General features: G+C 43.2%; 1 protein-coding gene across 2 annotated transcripts in view; it reads right to left on the minus strand.

Annotated features, from left to right (window-relative positions):
• Positions 1–23,269, minus strand: part of TOM1L1 (target of myb1 like 1 membrane trafficking protein) — a 45,928-nt gene that overhangs the window by 13,776 nt on the left and 8,883 nt on the right. For both annotated transcript variants that reach the window (XM_036033715.1, XM_028520966.2), the window contains 5 exons: positions 21,678–21,827; positions 20,959–21,084; positions 19,151–19,255; positions 17,903–18,019; positions 5,016–5,149 (listed from right to left, as the gene is read on the minus strand). In XM_036033715.1, the coding sequence (XP_035889608.1) occupies positions 5,016–5,149; positions 17,903–18,019; positions 19,151–19,255; positions 20,959–21,084; positions 21,678–21,818 (623 nt within the window). In that variant the 5' untranslated portion in view covers positions 21,819–21,827. The remainder of the gene's footprint in view (positions 1–5,015; positions 5,150–17,902; positions 18,020–19,150; positions 19,256–20,958; positions 21,085–21,677; positions 21,828–23,269) is intronic.

Genomic DNA, 23,269 nt, shown 5'->3' on the forward strand with positions numbered 1-23,269 from the left:
GGCTGGGTGGGCAGTTTTATGGAATAAGCCCGGAACCCGGGGCATCCGCTGCTATTTTGGGTAGGCTGTGTCAGAATTGAGTTGAATTTTAGGACGCCCAGCTGGTATCCCATAAACTGCTTGTCGGTGTGGGGTACCGTGCCCCAACACTGGTACTGGTAGCAGAACCTACAGACAGTGGAACTTTCATGTCTAAGTATTCCGATGTCTTCGGGTGCCAGGTTCAAAAACGGTTTTGCCCCTCCAGATTTTTCATCTTTTGTCTCTTTGTTCCTTCTCTTTGTTGAGGGGCTTAGGGGTCTGGAGTTACTCAAAAATGGAAAGCTATTAAAAATAATAATAATTCCATCACCTAGAAATGGTCCCTAGTCATTCCTATCACCTGAGAAACAATCCTTAACATCAGTACTTCCTTCCAGTTTATTTTTCTATAAGTTAACCTGTTCTAAACTTAGTTAAAACTATGCTTTACATCATTCTGTATCTGAATTCAATTGCTGTGCAAGCATTTTTCTAGTTATTCAGAAATACAATTTCTAGAGGCTGCATATTTTATCTTATGAACATATCACATATTTAACTATTCTTACTATTCTCAAATATTTAAAGTGTTCTCAATTTTGCCAGTATGATTTTCCATAAAAAATCCAAATACACTTATTCAATTTTCACTATATTTCATCTTCATTTATATAAGACACTTGATACCTACTAACAATACTAACCTTTTATAGCTTTTTAAAAGTTTATGCTGGCCCTGGCTGGAGTAGCTCAGTGGATTGAGCGCGGGCTGCAAACCAAAGCATCGCAGGTTCAATTCCCAGTCAGGGCACATGCCTGGGTTGCAGGCCACGGACCCCAGCACCCACACACTGATGCTTCTCTCTCTCTCTCTCTCTCTCTTTCTCCCTCCCTTCCTTCTCTAAAAGTAAATAAATAAAATCTTTTTAAAAAAAGTTTATGCTGCTCGTACACTGGGGGTAAAGGGAGAGCAGTTAAACAAACAAATAAAATAACGGGTTAGAAAGAACAGTAAAGTTAAAGGTAGAAGTCAAGGTTCAAGTATCAGCATTGTATCAAGTAGTTATACGGCCCTGGATGTGACTTCTGATCCTCAGTTCTCCGTCTGCTAACACAGAATAGCGACATCCGAACCATTTCCCCCGAAAGTTATTCTCACGCACAAGGTATCAGTAGATGATAGAGGTGGATGAATGTGGAAATGCTTTGCTAACTAAGACTGGCTTTGGAAACATGGTGTTAATACTAAACACACTGACTCTGTGAACCTAAACACTTTGAAGTCTAAAAGCTTACAGTGAATTGGAACGTGCACTTAGTTTTAAGGATTTTTCTCTTTCTAAAACACATGTCTTCTGTTTCCATCTACATATGACACTGGCCTCTTGGATGCTAGTTAGTTATGTGCTGGGTCTGAACACCCTTCACGGGTCAAGCCTTAAGAACAAATTTCCATTTCCTTATATGCACAACTCTTCCCTGGAGGTGATGAGTGGAGACTCCCAGGGATACTGGAACAGGGTGAATGGATTTTGCATACGGGATGGATATGAATCTTTGGGAACCAGAGGACAGATTATGATAAGCAGAATGATGCCCCCCACCAAATATCCCCGCACCCTAATCAATAGGACAGTAAATGTGTTCAGTTAGGTGGCAAATGGAAAGAAGGTGGTTAGTGAGCTGACTGCAACATGGAGATTATCCTGGAGATTATATGGATGAGCCTAATGTAATCACAAAGGTCCTTAAATGTGGAAGAGGGAGGCAGAAGAGGAAGCAAGAGTGATGCAATGTGAGAAGGACTCTACTAGACCCGAGTCCCCAACCTCCAGGCCACCAGCACTGGTGCGTGGCTGTTAGGAACTGGCTGCACATCAGGAGGTGAGCGGCGGGCGAGTGAGCAAAGCTTCATCTGTATTTACAGTTCCTCCCCAGCACTCGCATTACTGCCTGAGCTCCACTCCTGTCGGATCAGAGGTGCCATTGGCTTCTCATAGCAGCACGAAGCCTACTGTGAACTTTGCATGCATGGGATCTAGGTTGCATGCTCCTTATGAGCATCTAATGATTAATGATCTGAGGTGGAGCTGAGGCGGTGATTCCAGTGCTGGGGAGCGGCTCAAATACAGATTATCATCAGCAGAGGGTTTGGACTGCATAGACCATAATAAATGAATTGCTTGCAGACTCTTATCAAAACCCTGTAAGTGAGTGGCGAGGGACAATTAAGCTACACCTGATGGCAGGCTATAAAGATATCTCCCTGATCCCGGTTCATGAAAAAATTGTCTTCCATGAAACCAGTCCCTGGTACTGGTAAGGCTGAGACTGTTGAACTGGATGCTGTTGGCTTCCAAGATGGAGGAAAGGCGTCATGGGCCAAGGAGAGTGGGAAGCTTCGGGAAGCTGCACAAGTTTAGGGACCAAAGAGGAGACACTAGGCCTCCAAAAAGGAAGGTGGCCCTGCTGACTCCTTGATGACAGCCTGATGAGACCCATTCAGACTCTTACAGAAATGTAAGGTAGCGAGTTTATATTGTTTTAAGCTGAGTTTGTGATAATTTGTTACAGCAGCTATAGGGAACTAATACACCAGATGTCTCTCTCCAAGAGGCAGGAATTTCACTTGGAATCTTAAGACTTAGGGTTTCCGTCTCGTGACTGCAGTTGCTTTTGGCCCACGTGGTTTGAAGCTGAATCAGAGTGAGCCGTTCGTGGACGTAATGCAATCTGACATCTAGACCAAACAAACACACATCCCCTTCAGAGGAGGCTTTTAGTCATTGGTCTTATGGGCTGTAACAGAATTCTCCAAAATGAAAACCAGAAGGCAGCACTCTACGGAAAACCACGTGGCTTTCCTTAGGTATTTTTCAGCTTCCACAGATTTATGCCACAGAAAACAAAGGGCAAAGGACTGGGAGTTTGTTTGGAGCTGAGCGACCACCAATCACGGGGCTGGCAGCCTCAAGTCGATGCCCCGTCGTCTCTTTACATCAATGGCTGCTGTTGCTGACAGGCGGTGAACACAATACAGTGAAGTAAAGAGCTTATTCATGGCTATGGGTTTTACTTCACTGATTTTTTGGTTCATTCATAATCAGTGCCGGGGGTGGGGGGGCTTGTCAATAAATTAAAAGGCTCAGGGAAATGTTAACAGAGAGTAGGAAGACAAGAAATGAAATTTAATGAGCACCAATGTGCCAGCACTCTACTAGGTGCTTTTAAATGTATTATCTCATTTAATTTCCAAAAGAAATCCCTCCAAATAGGTAGTTATTATTCTCTTTAACAAACAGGAAAAAAAACCCTTAAGTCTTAGAAAATGTAAACAACTTGTCTGGAATCATGAAGATCTGATCCAGGACTATTCTGCCAGGGCCCTCATTCTTCACCAGCTGGTTGGACAGACAGTCACTGTACACATTCCCAGTGATTCTCAGTGGAGGCGGTTCTCCTGAGGGTGTCTCCAAAGGCCTCTTCAGGAGGAAATCGCTGGCATTTAGTGAGTAGGGAGAGAACACCGTCCCACCCAAAATGCCAACTGCACTCTCACTGAGCAACACGGATCTAGAGAAGTGTGGGGATCTCAGAGGCGGCAGAATTTCTACAGTAGGAAGGGTTAGGGAGAGGTTTGGGCAGAGATCAGGAGACTTGTGTGGAGCTTTGTTTTCAGACTGAGAAAAAGCCACCTGTCAATCAAAGCATGCTGCAGCTCCTCGGGGCTGGGTTCCAGGGGCATGGTGCCCCCAGGCCTACGGCACTTTCCCACGGCTTTGCACCCTGTACCTGCTCTGGCCCTGCTCCTCGTCTGATCAACTCCCACTCGCCCCGCAGTTCTCAGCTTGAATGGCACTTCCTCAGAGCAGCTTCCTTCTTCCCACTTGGCCTGGGTCCCACTGCGATTCTCACCAAACAGACCTCCTGCACTTTTGTTTCAGGGCATTTATTTCAATTTCCAAGTGTGGATATTTATGATTTAAGGTGGTTCCCTACTATAACGTTAGCAGAACGGTTTTTGATGAATGGATAAATGAGTTAGAAATAATGTAAATCCCTAACGAGTGAACTGTGAGAGAAACATGGGCCATTATGCAGCACGCAGCTGTTAAAAATAATGGTTTCCACCCTGAACAGTGTGGCTCAGTTGGTTGGGCATCATCTGGCAAAGTGACAGATCACCAGTTCGACTCCCAGTCCCCGGTGAGGGTGCGTATGAGAGGAAACTGATTGATGTTTCTCTCTCACGTTGATGTTTTTCTTTCCCTTTCTCCCTCCCTTCCCCTCTCTCTCCCCCCTCCCGCCAAAAAAGAGTTTCCCAAAAGCATTTAGAAACACAGGATACACAAGGCTCGTTATGCACTAAATAAAATCAAGGGAGAAATAAAGTATGTGTTCTCTATAGAAACATAAGTATAAAAAATGTAGAACTAAAATATTAGTGATAAAATTATGAGTATTTGAAAATTTTCCTTTCATTCTTCTCTGAATGAAATTTTTTTTTAAAAAATCTATGTTCCTATAAAAAATGTCCTCACTGGCTACTCTGGTTTTTCATAGACTATTTTCTCCATATAAAATATTCTCCCCTCTTCTCTTTTCCTGTTCTTCTCCATCTCAAACTTAGGGTCAATCTCACTTTCACTGAGATGCTTTGCTGATAGCATTTCATCTGTTTGAGAGCCTATGACACGCTCGGTGCAGACAACAGTCAGTGAATGAGATCCAGGTCCCGCTCACAGGCCAGGGGTTTACGCTACCCGAGATTCCCCAACAATGCCCCTGGCATGGCTCCTTCTTGCCAGCCACATCACAAGTTCCCAGAAGGCCAGGACCAAGATCCCCTATCTTGGGAGGTGGGCAGCCTTGTTCTGAACTTGTTCTTGATCTTCCTGGGTTTTCACCTTCTAGGCACTCTGGTAAGAATGCTGAGTGACTGGTAGTGAAACTAGACTCGGGGTAAGGCTGGGGAGGGCACACTGCCTGCTCACCTCTCATATCCAAGGATGGCATTATTCAAATCCTCATTCACTTGAATAAGCTCAACAGTTACGTCTTCATTCTCCACCACCACGAGCAGGTCCATGATCCGCTCCTGCATCTCGCGACACGTCTTATACAGTTTCTGTCCAAGAAAGGAGAGAGACTTCTTTTTCCATGTTTAGGAATGTTCTATAAAGACAACTGATTCACCAGTCTGTGCACACCTATGATCACCTCCCTCTGCCTTGAGTGACCTATGAGTGATTACCAAGCATTTAACTATGGACAGCTCACCCTTCCTCTCAGAAGGCAATGAAGTTATAAATGATTATATTTTCCTCTAAAAATCAAAATAGGTGCCATAAGAACAAAATTGGTGCAGGAATAGAAATTAGAAGCAGAGTATGGGAATTTGGGATGGATTGCTTATTAGCTAGCTGTACTGTTAAGGAAAAAAATCACTTGTTTTCTCAATCTCAATTTTCTCATTTGATACATGAAAATTATACTACTTGCCACGTCTGCCTCAAGGGCTGACATTAAAATCAAATGAGATGCACACAATGAGGAACTCTATAGCTATGATGTACAACATACAACATAAAATGCACTTGTATTATTAGAGGCAGTGGAAGAAGGAATAGCTCAAACACATTTACAGCAACATGATTTTCCTATTATGCTTTACTTAAGTAAACATTTAAAATGTATAGCTCCAGCATCATGTTCCAAGACAAACTGAGCCAGAACTAAGAATGAGTCACGGGTAATATCTTTCTTTGAATCACCCAGAATCCTCACAGTAAACCACGCCTCTACTCCCCAAGCCAACTGTGTGGCCCGTGAGCCTCAGAAGCACCTAGGGCAGACTCGCTGATTCAGGATCTCTTAGGCTGAGGGTCTGGGAATCCACATTTTTTTTTAAGTAAGTATCCCAAGCGTTCCTCATATACACTGACATTTAAAAACTGCTGCCTTACAACGTAACTTCCTCCTAGGACATGGGTAGCAAACACAAGACTGGGGGGCCGAATCCGGCCCTCCACCTTGTTTTATCTGGCCCTGCACCTTGTTTCTATTCGGCAGCAGTGCTGAGCTCTTGCTTTACTACTAAGGAGTAGTTACATGTATACGGTCCTAAAATTACATTCGGCCCTCCGAAGGCGACTGCAAGGCTGATATGGCCCCTGGTGAAAATGACTTTGATACCCCTGTCCTAGGCAAACCTCCAAATAAGCCTGAAGAGCATAAAACTGATAATATTTCCTCAAACCCGTCCTGGCTGGAATCTGTCCATGTGACAGTATATTAGCACTGGGCACAACCACAGGGACGTGTCCCCTCTCACAACGAAAGCAGCAGAACTTGCGAAGTCACCCTCCTGTTACATCATCTGATAGTTTTCCCCTTAAGAAAGCCCCGCTGAAAGACGTACGCGTTACAAAACCATTTAGAACCTCAAACAATCTATTACAAGACTCTGACGGGAAATCTCGAAATAAGTAAATCAAACCATTGCCAGCTGGCATTTAGACTCAGAGGTGGAAGCCACTACTCTCCACAAAAAAATCACAACCAAAGTATTTACACGGCGAAGGGAAATGAAAAGCGGGGAGAAAGCGAGGCAGGCAGATCGATGAGAGGCTCTGGGTTTTAGACCCGCGATGCATAGTCAGAAAACTCCCCTATCTGCTACCTAAACACGTGGCCACTATCAGCAGTGTCAGCCAACGTTTTTCTGAAAGGTCCAGATATTAACATATCTTCTGCTTTGCAGGCCACATGTTCTCCGTCAAAAGGACCTCGCTGTGCATTATAACATGAAAGCAAGCACAGACCAAATGTAAACGAAGGGCTGTGGTCCCATCCTAATAAAACAAAGACAGGTGACAAGCTAACTCTGGCTCACTTGTGGCCCCTGGCATAGAGCAAAGGGAAGAGACTTCAGACTCAGAAGACCAAAGACCTCTCGCATACGCATTCCTGACGTGGCATTTAGTTACATTTTAGTTTCAGGGATTCTCCTCCCTCCCCATCTATACAACAGAGATAACACAACATCTTGTAGGGTTGTAAGACTAGGAAATGGTGTGGTTGAAACCCCTACATCAGGCATACAGTGGGTAGTCAATAAATGTATTATGGTAGTGTAAGGAGATATCATTAGAAGATGAAATAGATGACTAATACTCTCCCCTGGGATATTCACACCACTACTCAGGACCTGATGTACAAAGGAAAGAACTTAGAAGAGTATTTAATACAATCTACACGATGAATGAGAACTTTTCCTTTGTTCCTTCATTTGTGAGTGTACAAAAATTATTCTTCCTGCTCACTGGCAGCCTTGCTAGGGCAATGTCAAGATCGAGGAAATACAATGGCTGTTAGAGGCCTGGGATGAAAAAATGTAGAAAGTAATTAATTTGAAATGAATTTGCAACCAACATCCATAGCCCCATGCTCCTCCCTCTCCCGCTCCGGTTATATGAAGACCCACCCTTTGCCCTCTGGAGAGAGGGATGGAATGGAAACATGAAAGGAATACCACATCTCCCAGCAGGTTTGCAAAGCAGAATTTGAAAAACCTCTTCAAAAGCCAGCCCACTCTGATCTTTGCAATTGATGTCTGTCTCAGAGGAGGGCCAAGCCACCTGGAAACAGTGCAGATCAAGCACCGTGGACCAGCGGGACAGGGCAGACGCTCCCCACGGCAGGCACCTGCAGGGCTGTGGATGCGGGAAAGCAAGTGGGAGTGAGCAAAAAACACACAGTAACAGCTGCTGGTATGTATGTCTGTCACGGAGCTCTCCGAATTGCCCCCCTTCACACCATATCAAAGCCGAGGCAGGCCTCTACGTTAAAGTGAATTGAACAATCAATTCAAAAGTCTTTGGAGCAAAACAAGAAGCTCATTAACAGCTTCCTCATGCAGCATCCAGATGGCTTTTACTCCTCACAGAGTGCTCAGGAGTTAAGGAAGGAGATCCCTCTGCTCTTTCACCTCCAGCTCTGACTGTGCCACATTCGCCAACACAGGGCAACTCAACACAAAGAAAATGCAAGGTGCCCGAACATTTCCCTTGAAAAAAAGTAAAAACAGGAAGAGATGTGTTTACTTGATAGCCTTCTCTAGAAATAATATCTGCGCGGCAATACTCCTATCATCGGCCATATCATATTTCCTCTCTCCCGGGGCACTGTGCCCAGACACAAGAGACCCAGAGAATGTCTCTGTCTGCTCACATTAAAAACTACCCCCAGCCTACCAGTGAACATTTCCCAGCTAACTTACTCAGGCAGTCTCTTTTGTGTTATGCAGGCCTCAGTGAATAAATGACAAATTAATTCTCAAGATAATCCTCAAGAAGATCATCAATTCATTAGAACCCTTCTGACTTGGTCCCAAAGATAAATATTGTCAACATTTTTTAAAATCCTCACCTGAGCCTGGCTGGCATAGCTCAGCGGATTGAGCTCGGGCTTCGAACCAAAGTGTCTCAAGTTTGATTCCCAGCCAGGGTACATGCCTGGGTTGCAGGCCATGACCCCTAGCAACCGCACATTGATGTTTCTCTCTCTCTCTCTTTCTCCCTCCCTCCCTCTCTAAAAATAAATAAATAAATAAATAAATCTAAAAAAAAGAGAAAGAGAAAGGGAGAGAAACATTGAGTGATTGCCTCCTATATGTGCCCGGACCGGGGATCGAACCTACAACCTAGGTATGAACCCTGACCAGGAATCGAACCTGCAACCTTTCAGTTATGGGATGATGCCCTGACCACACTGGTCAGGGCAAATACTGTCAACCTTTAGCTTACTAAAAGCCTTTGTCTTCAGTAACTCCTTAGCCCTTCTTTGGTCCTAAGTCATTAATTCTTGAACAAAGAGCACTGGTCTATTCGAGATACATTTAATGAACTCACTCATAAACTCTAGAATACAAAGCATATACTTTAAATATGCATAGTTGTATGGATTTACAAGTATAAGGCTTGGTGATTGCCTTCCAGTTGCTTCTATCCTAGCTAGAGAGCTAACACACACCCACATTAAAAGATAATAGGTTAGCCATCTACACTAGAAGATTAATCCTGGGTTCAACATGAGAACGGTGGTGGAATGGATAGAACACAGGCTCAGGAGAGGCAATTCTCACTCCAGCTCCATCCCTGCTGCTGTGTGAGCAAATCAACCCCTTTCTGAATATGCAGTCTCATCTACATACAAAGGAGGAGAGACAGACTCAATCAATGACAGTGAAGGTCCCTTCTACTCTTAACACCTTGCAAGCTTCTGAATGGTAAAGAAAGTTAAGAGTGATGAGGGGGATGACTTTATTTTCCTCTCAGTTTTTTTCTTAACTGCTTATAAATTAACTCTCACAGGATCAGATTTTACATTCACATGATTTTAAAAGTCTCTAATGAGTTAGAGTAAGGCAAAGCCTAGTCATCCTCTCAAAATTGGAGCTCACTTCCTTCTGCAGAAGAAAACATTCTATTCTTTCATTGTTCTCTTGGGCTAGGCAAAAACAAGATAAGAAAGACTAAAATGGGAGGTACCAGGGAAAATCAGCTACTCAAGGTCAGAATAAGGTGATCCAAAGCCAAGTGCACAAGGCCAAGAAAGCAAATGCCAAGAACACGTGCAGCCACATTTCATTCCTGTGACAAACGCCAACATTCTTAACTCATCACAACACTCCTTAGATTGGATGTAGCCTCAGGATCTTTGTGGTGCACTCCACTTGGGCAAACTGAAAAGCAAAGTCCAGTCTCTCCCCCTGCCCCAACCCCTGTAATGAAGTTCAGAGTACACAAGCAACATAGTGGCAGGGAGAGGCATTCACTTTGCAAAAACAGTTTTACTGCCTAAGAGTCGAACAAAGAGCAGAAGCCCCGGTAGCTAGCAGAGCTTCAGGATACAACTGTTCCGCATGGACTGGAGAACAGACTGGGGATTCCGAGTCAGTGCACTGGACCTTGGGTGGAAGGACACAAGGTGGAATGGGTTCCGAAGGAACAGAACAGCTGCGAGGAGGTTAAGTACCAGCAGACAAAACAGGAAGCAATTTCACGTTTCCAGGTTGGTCGTAATGTTAACAAAATGGCATTAAAACCATAATCAGTGGGGGAGTGTCTATACAAGAAGGGCCAAGGAACTTTGGAGTAGAGGCTGCTCCTGTGTGCTGAATACCTTTCTCGTGTCCCCCAGATGCACTGTCCCCCCTCTTGGCCCCGCTCTGTGCCCTGGAACACATCGCCAGGTCCCCTGCCTTCTCCCTTCTGTGTTTGGCAGTTGGACACATTGGCAGAAAACGGAAGAAAGGAGAAGAGTGAGGTCTGGATATTTATTCCTTTCATTTTTTTTTCCACCAAAAGTACCACTACTCTCAAGGCTGCCTTCTCCACATGATGCCTTCTTTTGGGTTCTGGCCAAAGTTCCCTCTTGCCTATTGAGGAATATTAGTTAACAGCCCTGGGTAGTGAACTATCCCCTGTGGTTTCTCTGAATCTGTGATATCTCACGAAATTGAATGTTGATTAAACTCTTCAAATGACCCAAATGGAGCATGCTATCTGTTTAATAACTGATAAGCCCTATAAGACATGCAAACGCAAAGTATTGTAATTAAAATAGTATAATAGCAACACAGGAATAGACACATCGATCAAACAAAGAGAACAGCCTCTGGAAAGACATCCTTGTATTGATTCTAATTAGAGGAGACAGTATGAATTGTTAATAAATGTCATTTGGGCAACCAGCCATCTAACTGAGGAAAAATAAATGAAGGTAAAGTCTCTAACTCATACCCACGATGCATATTTTAATTTCATACTCTGGCTGGTGTGGTTCAGTGGATTGAGCACTGGCCTGCGAACCAAAGGGTCACTGATTCGATCCCCAGTTAGGGCACGTGCCTGGGTTGTGGGCCAGGTCCCCAGTAGGGGGCATGCAAGAGGCAACCACACATTGATGTTTCTCTCCCTCTCTGTCTCCCTCCCTTTCCTCTCTAAAACTAAATAAATAAAGTCTTTTAAAAAATTTTAATTTTAAGCCACATAAAATCTAGGTACAATCCACTAACATGTGAAAGACATTTTCATTGACTGATCACCTCATGCCAGGTACTTGCTCCCGGAGCCAGAACCAGAGCAGTAAGGAGGAGAAGCCTTGTGGAGCTGCCACTCTCGTAGACAAAAGCAGCTGAGCACAAATTCAAGGAAAGTGCCAGAGTGCTAGCCAGAGAATGAAATGCAGATGTGACAAGAAAGTGGCCGACGTCAGACCGGGGAGCCAGACAAGACGTCCCGGCAGATGACAGAGGAAGACTGGACTGATGGGAAAAAGCTGCTGGCCATCAGAAGACAGGGAGACGTGGGAGTCGAGGCTGAAAGAGCTCCCCAGGAAGAGCGAGCTCAGTGTGGCCGAGGAACAGAAGGAGGCCCGTATGGTTACACCCCGGAGAAGGGCATGTGCTGTGGATAAGAAGCACAAATATTCGGTAATTAGATGTTTTCCCTGCCCTCGAGATAGGTCATGAACATTATATCCAATTATGGCTCACTATGGGCCAGATCCCTAATTTACATTGTTTAAGGGAGAGGTAAAAGTTTCTCATGAGCCTACGAGGTCTTGATTTTCCTTCAGTTCAAAATGATCCACATGCCAACGTGGCACATTTTGGGGAGGCCCTACACCTTCATAAAAGTACGTAAACTATGGGGTTCGAAGGGCCTCTGGGTTGGCAAACATATCCATGTGCTAGAAGGGTGGGGTACCCCAAGTGCATGGGGTCAGAAGCTCCTACCCTCAGAACCCTTCTGGACCTCTTCCTCTGCCTACGCATTTGCATCCTTCGTAATATCCTTTATGATAATCCAGTAAATATAAGCACTCCCTTGTGTTCTGTGAGTCGGTCCAGCACATTATCAAACCGCAGGAGGTCTCCCAACCCCTGGTTTATAGCTTGTTGGTCAGAAGCATGCAAGGCCAAGCCTTGCAGTGGGCATCTCAAGTGGGGCGGTCTCTTGGGGCTGAGCCCTGAACCTGTGGAACCTGATGCTAACTCCAGGTAGCCAGTGTTGGAACTGAGTGGTATTGTTGGACATCCACTTGGAGTAGGAGAACTGGTCCGTGTGGGTAGTGCTGGTTTGAACAGTAGAAAAAACAAAGGTTCCCTTTCACTATATAACCACAAAGGAAAAGGGTAAGTCAATCTTTTTCCTGAGAACTCTAACAGCCCTATTGCATCATCATCTCTAGGAATGAGACGTCCAGGTCCCCAGTAGGGGACACAAGGGAGGTATAAAATCCCTACTGAGTAGGTACAAAATCCCTACTGAATGCTGCTCCTTTTCCTTTTGATTGATGAGGCTTCTGATTCCTTGGAAACCCCCAGTTAGTTGGAGGACAGGCCTTTTTCTCTGACCTTTACTGCATGAGCAAAAGAGGGACAAAGTAATAAAGCTGACAAGCTTAGCTGGGCACACGGCAGGCCTGATAAGCTCAGTGACCAAAAGGGACCACACGGGACGGTGTGATCACTCCTTACTGGGCAGGCACAGTGGGTGGTCACACCCCAGGCCTCTAGCTTCCTTAGCAAAGGTCACTCTCAACCTGAAGTGAGCTCTGTCCCTTGTTCTTTGCATCTAGGGTAACACTTTTGAAACGTCAGCATAGTTTTCTTTTCTAGACCCCTCAAAGGCACAACTGCAGGTACCAGAGGCGGAGACCAAAGAACCCTCCACTGTGGTCTTGTTTCCCGAATACCAGCTCTGTATACTGTGACTGTTAATTACGAACTACCCGGCACCCGCCGATGTAAAAGAATCATATTTCTCCAATTTCCCCCCTGTGCTTTTTCCCCAGCTCGTTAATCCACCACCAATGCATTTCGTGTACCTTCCTTACGATTCTAAATGCAGAAACGGAACGGGAAAACTGCCATTCTCTGAAGCATTTTCTCATTCTCAATCTGTTCAGATTTTGTTTCTGGGCATGTCTTCAAAATTTTGCCTCAGATGAACTCTTATAAAGCTGTTCTGTAGGCTAGACATTCTTTGGTCAACAAGAGCCATACCAGAAACTCCCCGCTCCTCAGATTAGCAGCTGTTTTCTCCTCCACGTGTGTATTTGAAACCCATCAATTTTCCTCCAGCCTTGAGGTTTGTATGGCTTCCTCTGGGGGAAGTCACTTGGGAAGGGTCCCTTTTGCCTGGGTGGGACCATGGGTTCCTCCATTAGTCTGGTCCCACCTACGCGATTGGATACTGAGTTTTCTCACTGTTCTGGTCTTCTGATGCTCCTGATGCTCTTCTGCAATCCAGGAGACTTTATTCTTAATTTTCATATGTCTTCTATCATTTCAATGGGATTTGGGTAACAAAGAGGAGATGAGTTTGTTATTTTAGTGAGATTTAAAAAGAAACGTGGTTGTTAGCTGGTTTTGGGAAAAGAACTAGATGTCTGTTTCACAGCTCACAAGGTTGGCTCCAGATACTTGTGTGACTTTTCCATAGATGCACTCCTGCCATCAGAATATGCCCTTGGGATGCTCATCACCCGGGGTCCCTCACTGCCTTCCACCTTGATGTCCCAGCCAGGCGCAGGCCAAAGCCTCCAAAAGCCCCTTTGGTTGCATAGGGAGGCCAGGCAGGGAGCTAGCTTTATATGGAGGTTCAGACAGGTGTGAGAGGACCCCTGACAAAGTACTAAAGAATTACTCTGTTTCTCCACAGTCTCTCTTTGCCGACTTCATTTGTCATATCCTTGTAGGCTCCCTGTCCTCTGTCTCCACAGAAGATTTCACCAATTCTTTTAGGCTGACCGTAGTGAGATGTAAGAGTGCGATGTAATAAGAAATACAGATTCGGTCTCCCACTCCAGTTCCTAGCACAGAAATTCTAAAACCCTTGGAATTTCCTGAGTGGTCGGGGTGAGGAGCATCTTTTGTCATTCATAATAAGCTCCCTTCCAGCCTGCTAGAGTTTATGCTAATGATGTAACTCTTGGAAGAGAGGGCCTTGCTGCCAGAGAGACCAACCCTGTGATTGGAGGATGGAACTTTCACCCCTTCCCTGACCTCCAGGGAGAGGAGAGGGGCTGGGGACTGCTCTAACCACCCATGGCAATGACTAAATCTACCATGCCTATGTAATGGGATCTCCCCCAAAAACTCTAAATGAAGGGGTTCTGTGACCTTCTGAGTTGGTGTCCGGGAGGGTGGTAAACCCCAATTCCATGGAGATAGAAGCTCCTGACCATTCCAGACCTAGCTCTAGGACCTCTTCACCTGGCTGTTCCTTTGCCCCCTTTATAGTAAACCAGTAATAGGAGGCAAAGTATTTCTCTGGGTACCGGGAGCCATTCTAGTGAATTACTGAGCCTGAGGAAGGGGTCGTGGGAACCCCTGATTTTGTAGCCCAGTGAGACAGGTGTGAGTAATCTGGGTGCCTACTACTGGTGACTGGTGTCTGAAGCCGGGGACAATCTTGTGGGACCGAGTCCTTAATCTGTGGGGTCTGTGCCAACTTTAGACAGGGTCGGAATTGTTTAAGTGAGGGGAAACGCCTCGCACAAAGGTGTCACAAGGGCTGTGAGTGGAGAAATAGCTTTCTTTATAAGGTTATTTAGATTACCAAAAAAAAAAAATTAAGTATCTGTCAAAAGAATTTAAGAATAGCACTCCCCACACCAGATTTCCATGTGTTGTTAACGAAAAGCTCAGACAGAAAAATAAAGTTCCGTAATCAACAGGCTGTGTAAAGAAGTTGATCCGATGCCAGAACCCATTCAACTTGAATTGGCCCTGAGTAGTAGTCTGATGTTGATTTACAACCCAAGTCTCTTTACTATTCAAGGCAACACACAGCCCTAAGCTCTAGCATCAAAACGGCAACCAACAAATGAGCATCATCTTTGAAGAACCCAATCAAATGTCTGCACCCAAGGACTGGCACAAGAAGGCATCCCCGTGTGCTCCAGGATGGCCTGAAATACGAAAATGGATTCAACGTGTTTAAACGAAGTGTGGCCATTTTTGAAAATTATCTGCCACATACTCTTTTACTTTGATATTTAATTTTACATTTTAGTTTAACACGCTTGTTAAACATCCTGATGTCACAAAGCTTATATCTGTAACAGCCTTCTACTGTGGATATTTTTAAAAGGATCCGATATCACAACTCTCATACTTAATTTTAACCTATGTAAATAGGATATCATTTTTGTTTAGTGAGTACCATCTTAACTCTTCATTTTACACGTACATAAACGAAGCCCAGGGACGGTAAAGGACTTGCCCAAGGCCAAGAACCCCAAGAATCCTTAGCAAAAGTATATGCTGTTCCCAAGTAAAATACTCTGAAAGTAATACACTTAATGCCACTGGTTTAAAAATACTGACATGTTTCTCTCAAGGCATATTACTCTGATGTTTTGTAGGATATGAACAGATACTCAGCAAGTGATTCTTTGGTTAAATCAGTTTGTAAGTGTTGGATTAAACACAGACTCCTAGAGCCTTTACTATACAAATGGGTTTTATGAACCTCCAAGAGGGGGAATACAGTTGGCAACTGGTTTCGTAAACTATTTAACCACAGATGTCATTTCCCCATTAGAATAAAGCAGAAGTCGAATAGGAAATGCTGTCTTGATCCATTTCCTAGCAAATTTTCTTGTTTCCCCAGAATGTATCATGTCACTGTCACTAGAGGAATCTTTCTAAGACTTTATTGGGCTATACAGTCCCTCAGAATGCTACCTTCTGCCATGTGGGTCAAGGCCACTCTGGCATGGCCTCAAAGGCCCTCAATAACCTGTATAGACCAGATCTTAGCACTCTTCAGGAACTTTATTTACACTTCCAAGCTGTGCTTTTAAATCTTCTCATCCCTGTGGGCTTGAGAGATACCAGAAACTCAAATCTATTAATAATAGGAGGAGGTGGTGAGCAGTTCCTTAGCTCATTCCCAAGTGGTCTCTAGAGGTAGGTTTGCAGAAATATAGCTTGAGAAATTTATCTATCTATTTATCTATCTATCTATCATCTATCTACCTATCTCTATCTCTTTAAATAACCCTTTAAAAATGCAAAAACTATTCTGAGTTCACAGACAACACAAAAACAGACAGGCCTGCATGTGGCCCACTGGGTATAGTGGTATACCCAGGGTATACCACTCATTCCCAAGTGATCTCTAGAGGTAGGTTTGCAGAACTATAGCTTGAGAAATTTATCTATCTATCTATCTATCTATCTATCTATCTATCATCTATCTATCTATCTCTATCTCTTTAAATAACCCTTTAAAAATGCAAAAACTACTCTGAGTTCACAGACAACACAAAAACAGACAGGCCTGCATGTGGCCCACTGGCCTATTTGCTGATTCCAGGCTTAGAGGACATTCAAGACTGTGCACCATGCTCTCTGCTGCAGAGCATGAAGGGGAAAGGAAGGATGCTTTGTGCCTGGAGACAGCAGAAGCAGGACAGGATGGCATGAGGGGCAGCTACTAGGGAGGTGGGAGCAATGCTTGAGATAGAAACACGAGTATGATTTCCAGCATGCTGGAAAAGCAGGAGGCACATGACTCAGAGAAGCAGCTACCAAGCTATCCCACTCAGCGTCACCCAAGGCCAGCCCCACGCACTCGGAAAACAGTATCAAACACAAGTTGTAGCAAGTGCATCTTCCTCTCAGCGTGCAAGAGCTGAGTCACGGAGACTGCAGATCAGCTGCCAGGGACTCTCAAGCAAAAATGAGCTCCCGATCAGCAGTACAGCCAGATGCTTGAGGAATGCAAGTGAAAGGGGTGATGGACAAAAAAAGACTCTGCACCCAGAAGAGGAGAATCCATAGAGAATATGGGAGAGCACCTTTACAAATAATTCCTGCCCTTGGAGAGATAAGAGGAGGAAGTAGATCCATGAAGAAACTAGAAGCACCGTTCAGCGAGGACATTTTTACAATTTGTTTTCTTAGGAAGCAATGATTTAAAAAAATGTTATTTACTAACAATCTGAGACATTCAAGGAAAGATAACAAAGAAAATTGAACTGGAATCTGAGAAAAGTAGAATAAAACTCTTAACTTATTGGGGAAAAGAGATTTATAAGCTGACTTTTTTCTGCTTCTAAAACTAGTGTGGTAAAAGGGGTATTCAAACGTAAAATTGATAATTAGAACGAACTATTAGAGGGAAAGGTGAATGGATTTACGGACATGGTGAAAGGCCTGGGAGAGCCTTTGCTCCAGTAACAATGAACTCACTGCTATAGTGTCCTCGCCTGCTCGTGCAGGTCAAGTGCACTGCCCACGTTTTCCGCCAGCCTGAGTACTGCCTTCATCCGAACCTTTCCAAAAACGCCACCTTTCTCCTTGCTCCCAACCCTCATCCCACTGTGTGAGAAACACATGTCTATCCTAGCAGCATCTATAACATTTAATTAAACTGCGGTTTACAAAACCACTGTGTTCACTAGCCATAAGTTCCTTGAGGCCTAGGGCAGCCTCCTCATTTCTGAGTCCTTTACCACACTGTAGTTACTCAGTGTTTGTTGAATGGCTGAATATGGAAGCAACTTTTACACATTTCACACTATTAGAGACTCATAAGTGATTGTATATAAGCAAGGCTATTAATGATTAAATAAGATAAATTATTTGTTGCCAAAGAGCAAGGAGCATGTCTAAATTACTATTACATTTCTGAAAAAGTCACCCTTGCATTTTTTTTTTGCTAAGTTTAGAAATCAATTGAGGATGCAGGAGGATGGATGAGATATCTTTAGAGGTGTCTTTCACCTCTAAGGCTGTAAATTTAGAGAAAAATTTTAAAAGACACTTGGATCCATTGGCCCTGAAATCATATTCTACCTGCAGAAGCTCTAGGTCTTCACGGTTTTCGGATCCTGGAATATTCTCCATCAATATGGCAGACATCACTTTGACATTCATCCTCACCATATCCAACTCACTGAGCAATTTTCCAATCTGCAGAGAGCAACACGGTCACCAGTCAGTACACGTGACACACAGGGAATGGCTACATTATCTCCTTGTCTTAGGGGACACTTACTAGAAGAGAAAATGTTTTGGTAAAATTTAACATTTTCAAATTTATATTTTAATGAATAAGAAAATATACTTGTACATTTTACAAATGTGTAATCCATCACCTAAAAGGATTTAAAGATCTCTTGTAGTAAATCCAAAAATATGCTTCAGGACATTAAAAATAAAGGTAGGCAAATCAGATTAGGTACCATATGGAGAAGGGGGAAGGTGACTATACAAGCACCGGACAAAACAGAAAGTGTTAATCTTGGTTTCTTGGCAACTGATAGGGGAAAAAATGAATACATCAAAGTGTTACAGTTCTTATGGTATTAGGGAAGGAATAATCAAGAGAGAAACACTTTTTTTTCTTCCTGGATTAAATTCTAAGGGAAAGTAACTGCATGGATTTTTATATAATGCGGAATAATAATACTACAAAGTCTTCAATGATAGTTCCCTTAAAGGAGGACAGAAAAGACCTTCACACCAGGTGGGACAAAAGGAGGCGAACAATTGTGAGTTCATGAAACACAGAGGTTATTGCTGTATTATTTATTAATTAGTGTATTATCTTCCATAGGAAGAACCTGTTAACTTACTTTTGCCCTGCCCTGTATAATAACTGCTCACCTGGACCTCTGATAAATGGATATAAGCAGACAAGTAAATGGAGTTCAGTTAGCACAATGAATGCTAGTAATAAGGCTACCACTTACTGAGGTTTCTTAGAGTGTTTGGACAGTTGTAACAAAAACGACAAAAATCAGCTGGTTGATACCAGATCCATTTCCCAGCCGAGCCTCCATAAACACACAAAAGCCACTAGCCAAGCAGCATGGTTAAGAGCTCAGGCTTTGGGATCAGACGGAATCCAGGCGATTAAGTTCACTTAGAACTGAACCACTGTAAATCCCACGGTATCACTAAGCCCCAGGCCCCTCCTCTGCGAAATGAGGATAACAGTGCATCCCCCACCTCATAACGTTGTTAAAAAGAATAAACTGTACACAAACTGCTCAGAACTCAGACAAAGTCATCCATAAAGTCAGCAGTTGCTATTCTTACCTGCTCTGGCACCAGCGCTATAGTCGTGTTCTTGGGAGCAATTACAGAAGAAAGAGCTGGGGCAGTAGGAACACATGTCGGTGGGTTTGACGATATCGGAGTCGTCTATCAATAGGAAATACAGAAATATTATTTAATATGTATTAACATAAACACCCTGAACGGAGGTTTTTCCATTCTGACGACTCAATCACGTTCTCCCAACCAGAGTCCAGGTCACAGGGTGTTAGCCCAGACTGCATCATCAAGTGTCCCAGCTGCCCGGCATTTTGAGAACAGTGCTAAGCAGACGGTGTGCCCACCAGAGAGTATGTGGTCAATAAAAGGTGGCTATGATGATTATCAACTGACTTAAAATTTAATAAAATCCTCTTAGAATTTTTTTTACCAACCATCTACAAGGCAAACTGCCATGTGAGATTATAGCTGCCCTCTTTCTGGTTTTTTTTTTTTTAAAACAAAAGATAAGCCCTGGCTGGCATAGATCAGTGGATTGAGCGCAGGCTGCGAACCAAAGTGTCGCAGGTTCGATTCCCAGTCAGGGCACATGCCTGGGTTGCAGGCCATGACCCCCAGTAACCACACATTGATGTTTCTCTCTCTCTCCCTCCCTTCCCTCTCTAAAAATAAATAAATAAAATCTTAAAAAAACACAAAAGATAAATTAATCTGTGTCAAGTCTCTTTAAGCCACAGCTAGCAAAGCATCCCCTTTTCCACCAGTGAACACCTCCCTGAGCGAATGCTCCATTTCCATCCACGGTGGAGAGCCCAAGCACAGGGCGGGAGGCTGGTGTTACTCAATGTGAATGTGCAGAAACATCACCTGGAAGTCTTGCAAAAGTGAGATGATTCTGATTTAGTCCAGGACAGACTAAAGATTTTACCCCAAATCACACTCTGAGTAAGTAGCAAGCTTCCACACTATTCCTACACTGTGCCTTGGAAGAAAGACAGAAAGACCTAAAGGGATGGGGTGAGTAGGCTCACGGGCAGGTAAAAGAATGGGACAGAAGGCAAATGGCCACACAGGTAGGGGCTGGTCCTCAGGACCAAGCCTCCATGTGGACTTCTGGTATTGCTTATTCCACCAGGACTCACCACCTACAGAAGGAACCGCGCTTTTTGCATTGCAGAAATTACAGAAAATTAAGAGGTGAGTCAAAGTGTCATAACTCACAACCTCGAAAATTATTTGCAAACATGAGAATCCATGTAAATATCTAGGAACTCTCTCAGACACAATATTAATAATAAATGACAAGTAGATTATATGACTACCTAAGGAAGACACCCTTGTCTGGCACCAATCTTTTTTTTTTTTTTAAAGCTTCTGCCTCCTCTGCTATAGCCAAATGGTTTCTACGTGGAGTCATCATATCATGTTCTTGCATGACTTCAGGTAACATGTGTAGAAATAGAAAATGGACCCAGATTAGTACAGGGAGTTTCCTTCTCCCAGGTTTTTTGACTTGGCATCTGAAAACGTTAGAGCTATCACATGAAAATCTGGAAGCTCTGTTGCTGACTGTGTGGAAGCAGCTGGTCTGCAAAGAGAGAGAGGAATGAAACTGATAATCATATATAAATAGACAAGTAATGAGGCATTTGGGTGCTTGGTTCCCGGTAGTTCAAAAAGGACCAGCTAACAGCAACGTTCTTGTGGCTGAGTCATTCTAGGAGAGACTGCTATATCCTTCTAATAAATTCACCTTTTTGCTTATGTTGAATAGAGCTAGGATTTTCCCTTTCAACGAGAAAAGATCCATGTGATATACGAACTTTACATGAGTCAAGAAGACCTCCTACCTCTTGTTCGGCTGTTTCGGCCTCTGCACCTGAGGGAGGAAAGTGAACGCCTTTCTTCAGCAGGTCCAGGTACACTTCTTTCACCTCACTCACATCCACGTCTCCTGGGAAACCCTGTGACCATGTCTGAAAACAGCAGCAAAAACAAAACAGTTCTTAAGCTGGTGGACGGAAAATGAGAGATTGACGATTATGGACCTTACTCTGAAAGAGAAGCTACTTTTCAGTGCCAAGGACAAACTGTACATATTCAGAGACGAGAGTAATAACGTAAAATATTTTTAATGATCAGATTCCCATGCCTCAACATTTTAATGAAACCCTGGAATAGACACTATTCATTGTTTTTTGTTGCACCAAATCCAGAATGAATAGACATATTGTAAAACAGCATTAGGAGCTCTTTTGTCAAACAACTTTGAAAGTAGTCCGTTACCTATTCTAGACATAGTTTCATATCCACAAAATGAATGTACGCATCACCCTCTTATCTGATGTGGATAAAATAGAAATGGAGAGAAAGCAGGAAAATGCCTACAAATTCTTTAGGAAAAAAGGCACCACCCAATGACAAAAAATGATTATTATACAGAAAATAAAGCAGTAAAATGCTTTCTGGCTCACTCATAGGTTTACAGAAGATCAATAAACCCATTGGTATGCAATTAAATCTCTAATCATAGAAGTTTGCCATCCCCTAAGACATACAAGACACTTACCTTAATAAAATTCAAAATCCTATTCTGAATGTTTAATGGCAAGTTGTATTTGGGATTCAGCGGCTTAACTAGGCTATCTTTAATGAACTCCTTCTTCACAATCAGAGACTGGAAACTTGGACCGCAGTTCTGCATGCACATGTCAATAAGCTAAATTAGAGGGGAAAAAAGAAACACTAAATTTCCTTGGGAAAACCTCTTCATAAGGTAAAAATTGCTAAGTAACGATTTCTACCAGCATTCTAATGAACAAACAGAATTCGGTATTTACTAAAACATATGGCAAAATGTTAGGTTCTGGGACCGTGAGGAAGCATAAGGAGTAATGTAACTGCTTAGAGCAGTGATTTTCAACTTTTTTCATCTCATGACACACATAAGCTAATTACTAAAATTCTGCAGCACACGAAAAAACATATTTTTTGCCGATCTGACAAAAAATAGGTATGATTTCATTTGATGTACAAAACATAACAATAATAGTAGTTACCTATGCTTTTTGTTCCAAAGTACCTTTTAAAAAAATCTGGTGCCTATGTTTATATATAAGGATTGCTGGTACCAAAAATTAACCAATCAGATACAACCTTATCATATGATGTGACCAATAAAATGCAACTCCATCATATGACCTATGTATTTATGGTTCAAGACAGGGGATCCACACTGGATGGCTATTGCTCTGTTGGCTGTCATTATTTTTATTTGACAATCTGATAGAAAAGAAGTCAGTGCCCCTGACTAGTCAGGTATTATATGTTTTAAGAATTCTTGTCACACAGAGGCTTCCTACAAGAGCATTAACAATAATACAAGGTACTAAACGGGAAATAGAAACAAAACACATTGGCTGTAGACAAGGTGATATCTGTCCCAATTTCCAAGGAAGTCCTGGTAATATTCCTGTTGTCCTGGCTTTATGAATGATGATACTCTCTTTCCCGCTCAAAAGTGTCCTGTTCTTCCCCAATAAATTCAATTTAAAAAAGAATATTAAAATTAATTAATTAATAAAAAGTGTCCTAGTCTGGATGATCAATTACGTAGTTACCCTAAGTTATAGACCTTTATGGACATATGTGATAATTTAGGGCCAGGTAGTTAAGACTCTTAGAAAAGGCTGAGCCCTAAACTGGGCTCTGAAAAATAGTTAAGAAAAGTGCAAATGAGTGTAAAGCTATATTCTAGACACCTGAATAATACTGTGAACAGAAAAATAAACACTTTGGTCTCTAGGGGTTTCTTTGTGAGCCAAGCTGGGGACCCCGCGGAGGGAAGGTAGCTATCGAGTCTGGAGAGGAACCATCCAGACTGTAGGGAAATGTGCACGGCAGTGAAGGGTTCTTGTTACTCTGTCACCGTCACATCTCTACCCTGAACTTGAGAGAAAGGTTAATGGCGCAAAGTAATACTCAGGAAAGGTTTTCCGGCAGCACTCTACAAAGCAAACTGGGAGGAAGAAGAACCTGGAACGATGGAGAAATCCAGCAGGGACCCAACAGCACAGGCCTGATGCAGAAAGGCCTCAACCAGGACGACATGGGTGCAAAGAAGGAAAAGACAGTCCAGTTATGAAGGAAGGACTTTCAAAA

Source organism: Phyllostomus discolor, chromosome 8 (assembly GCF_004126475.2).
Source record: "Phyllostomus discolor isolate MPI-MPIP mPhyDis1 chromosome 8, mPhyDis1.pri.v3, whole genome shotgun sequence".
Taxonomy (NCBI): Eukaryota; Metazoa; Chordata; class Mammalia; order Chiroptera; family Phyllostomidae; genus Phyllostomus; species Phyllostomus discolor.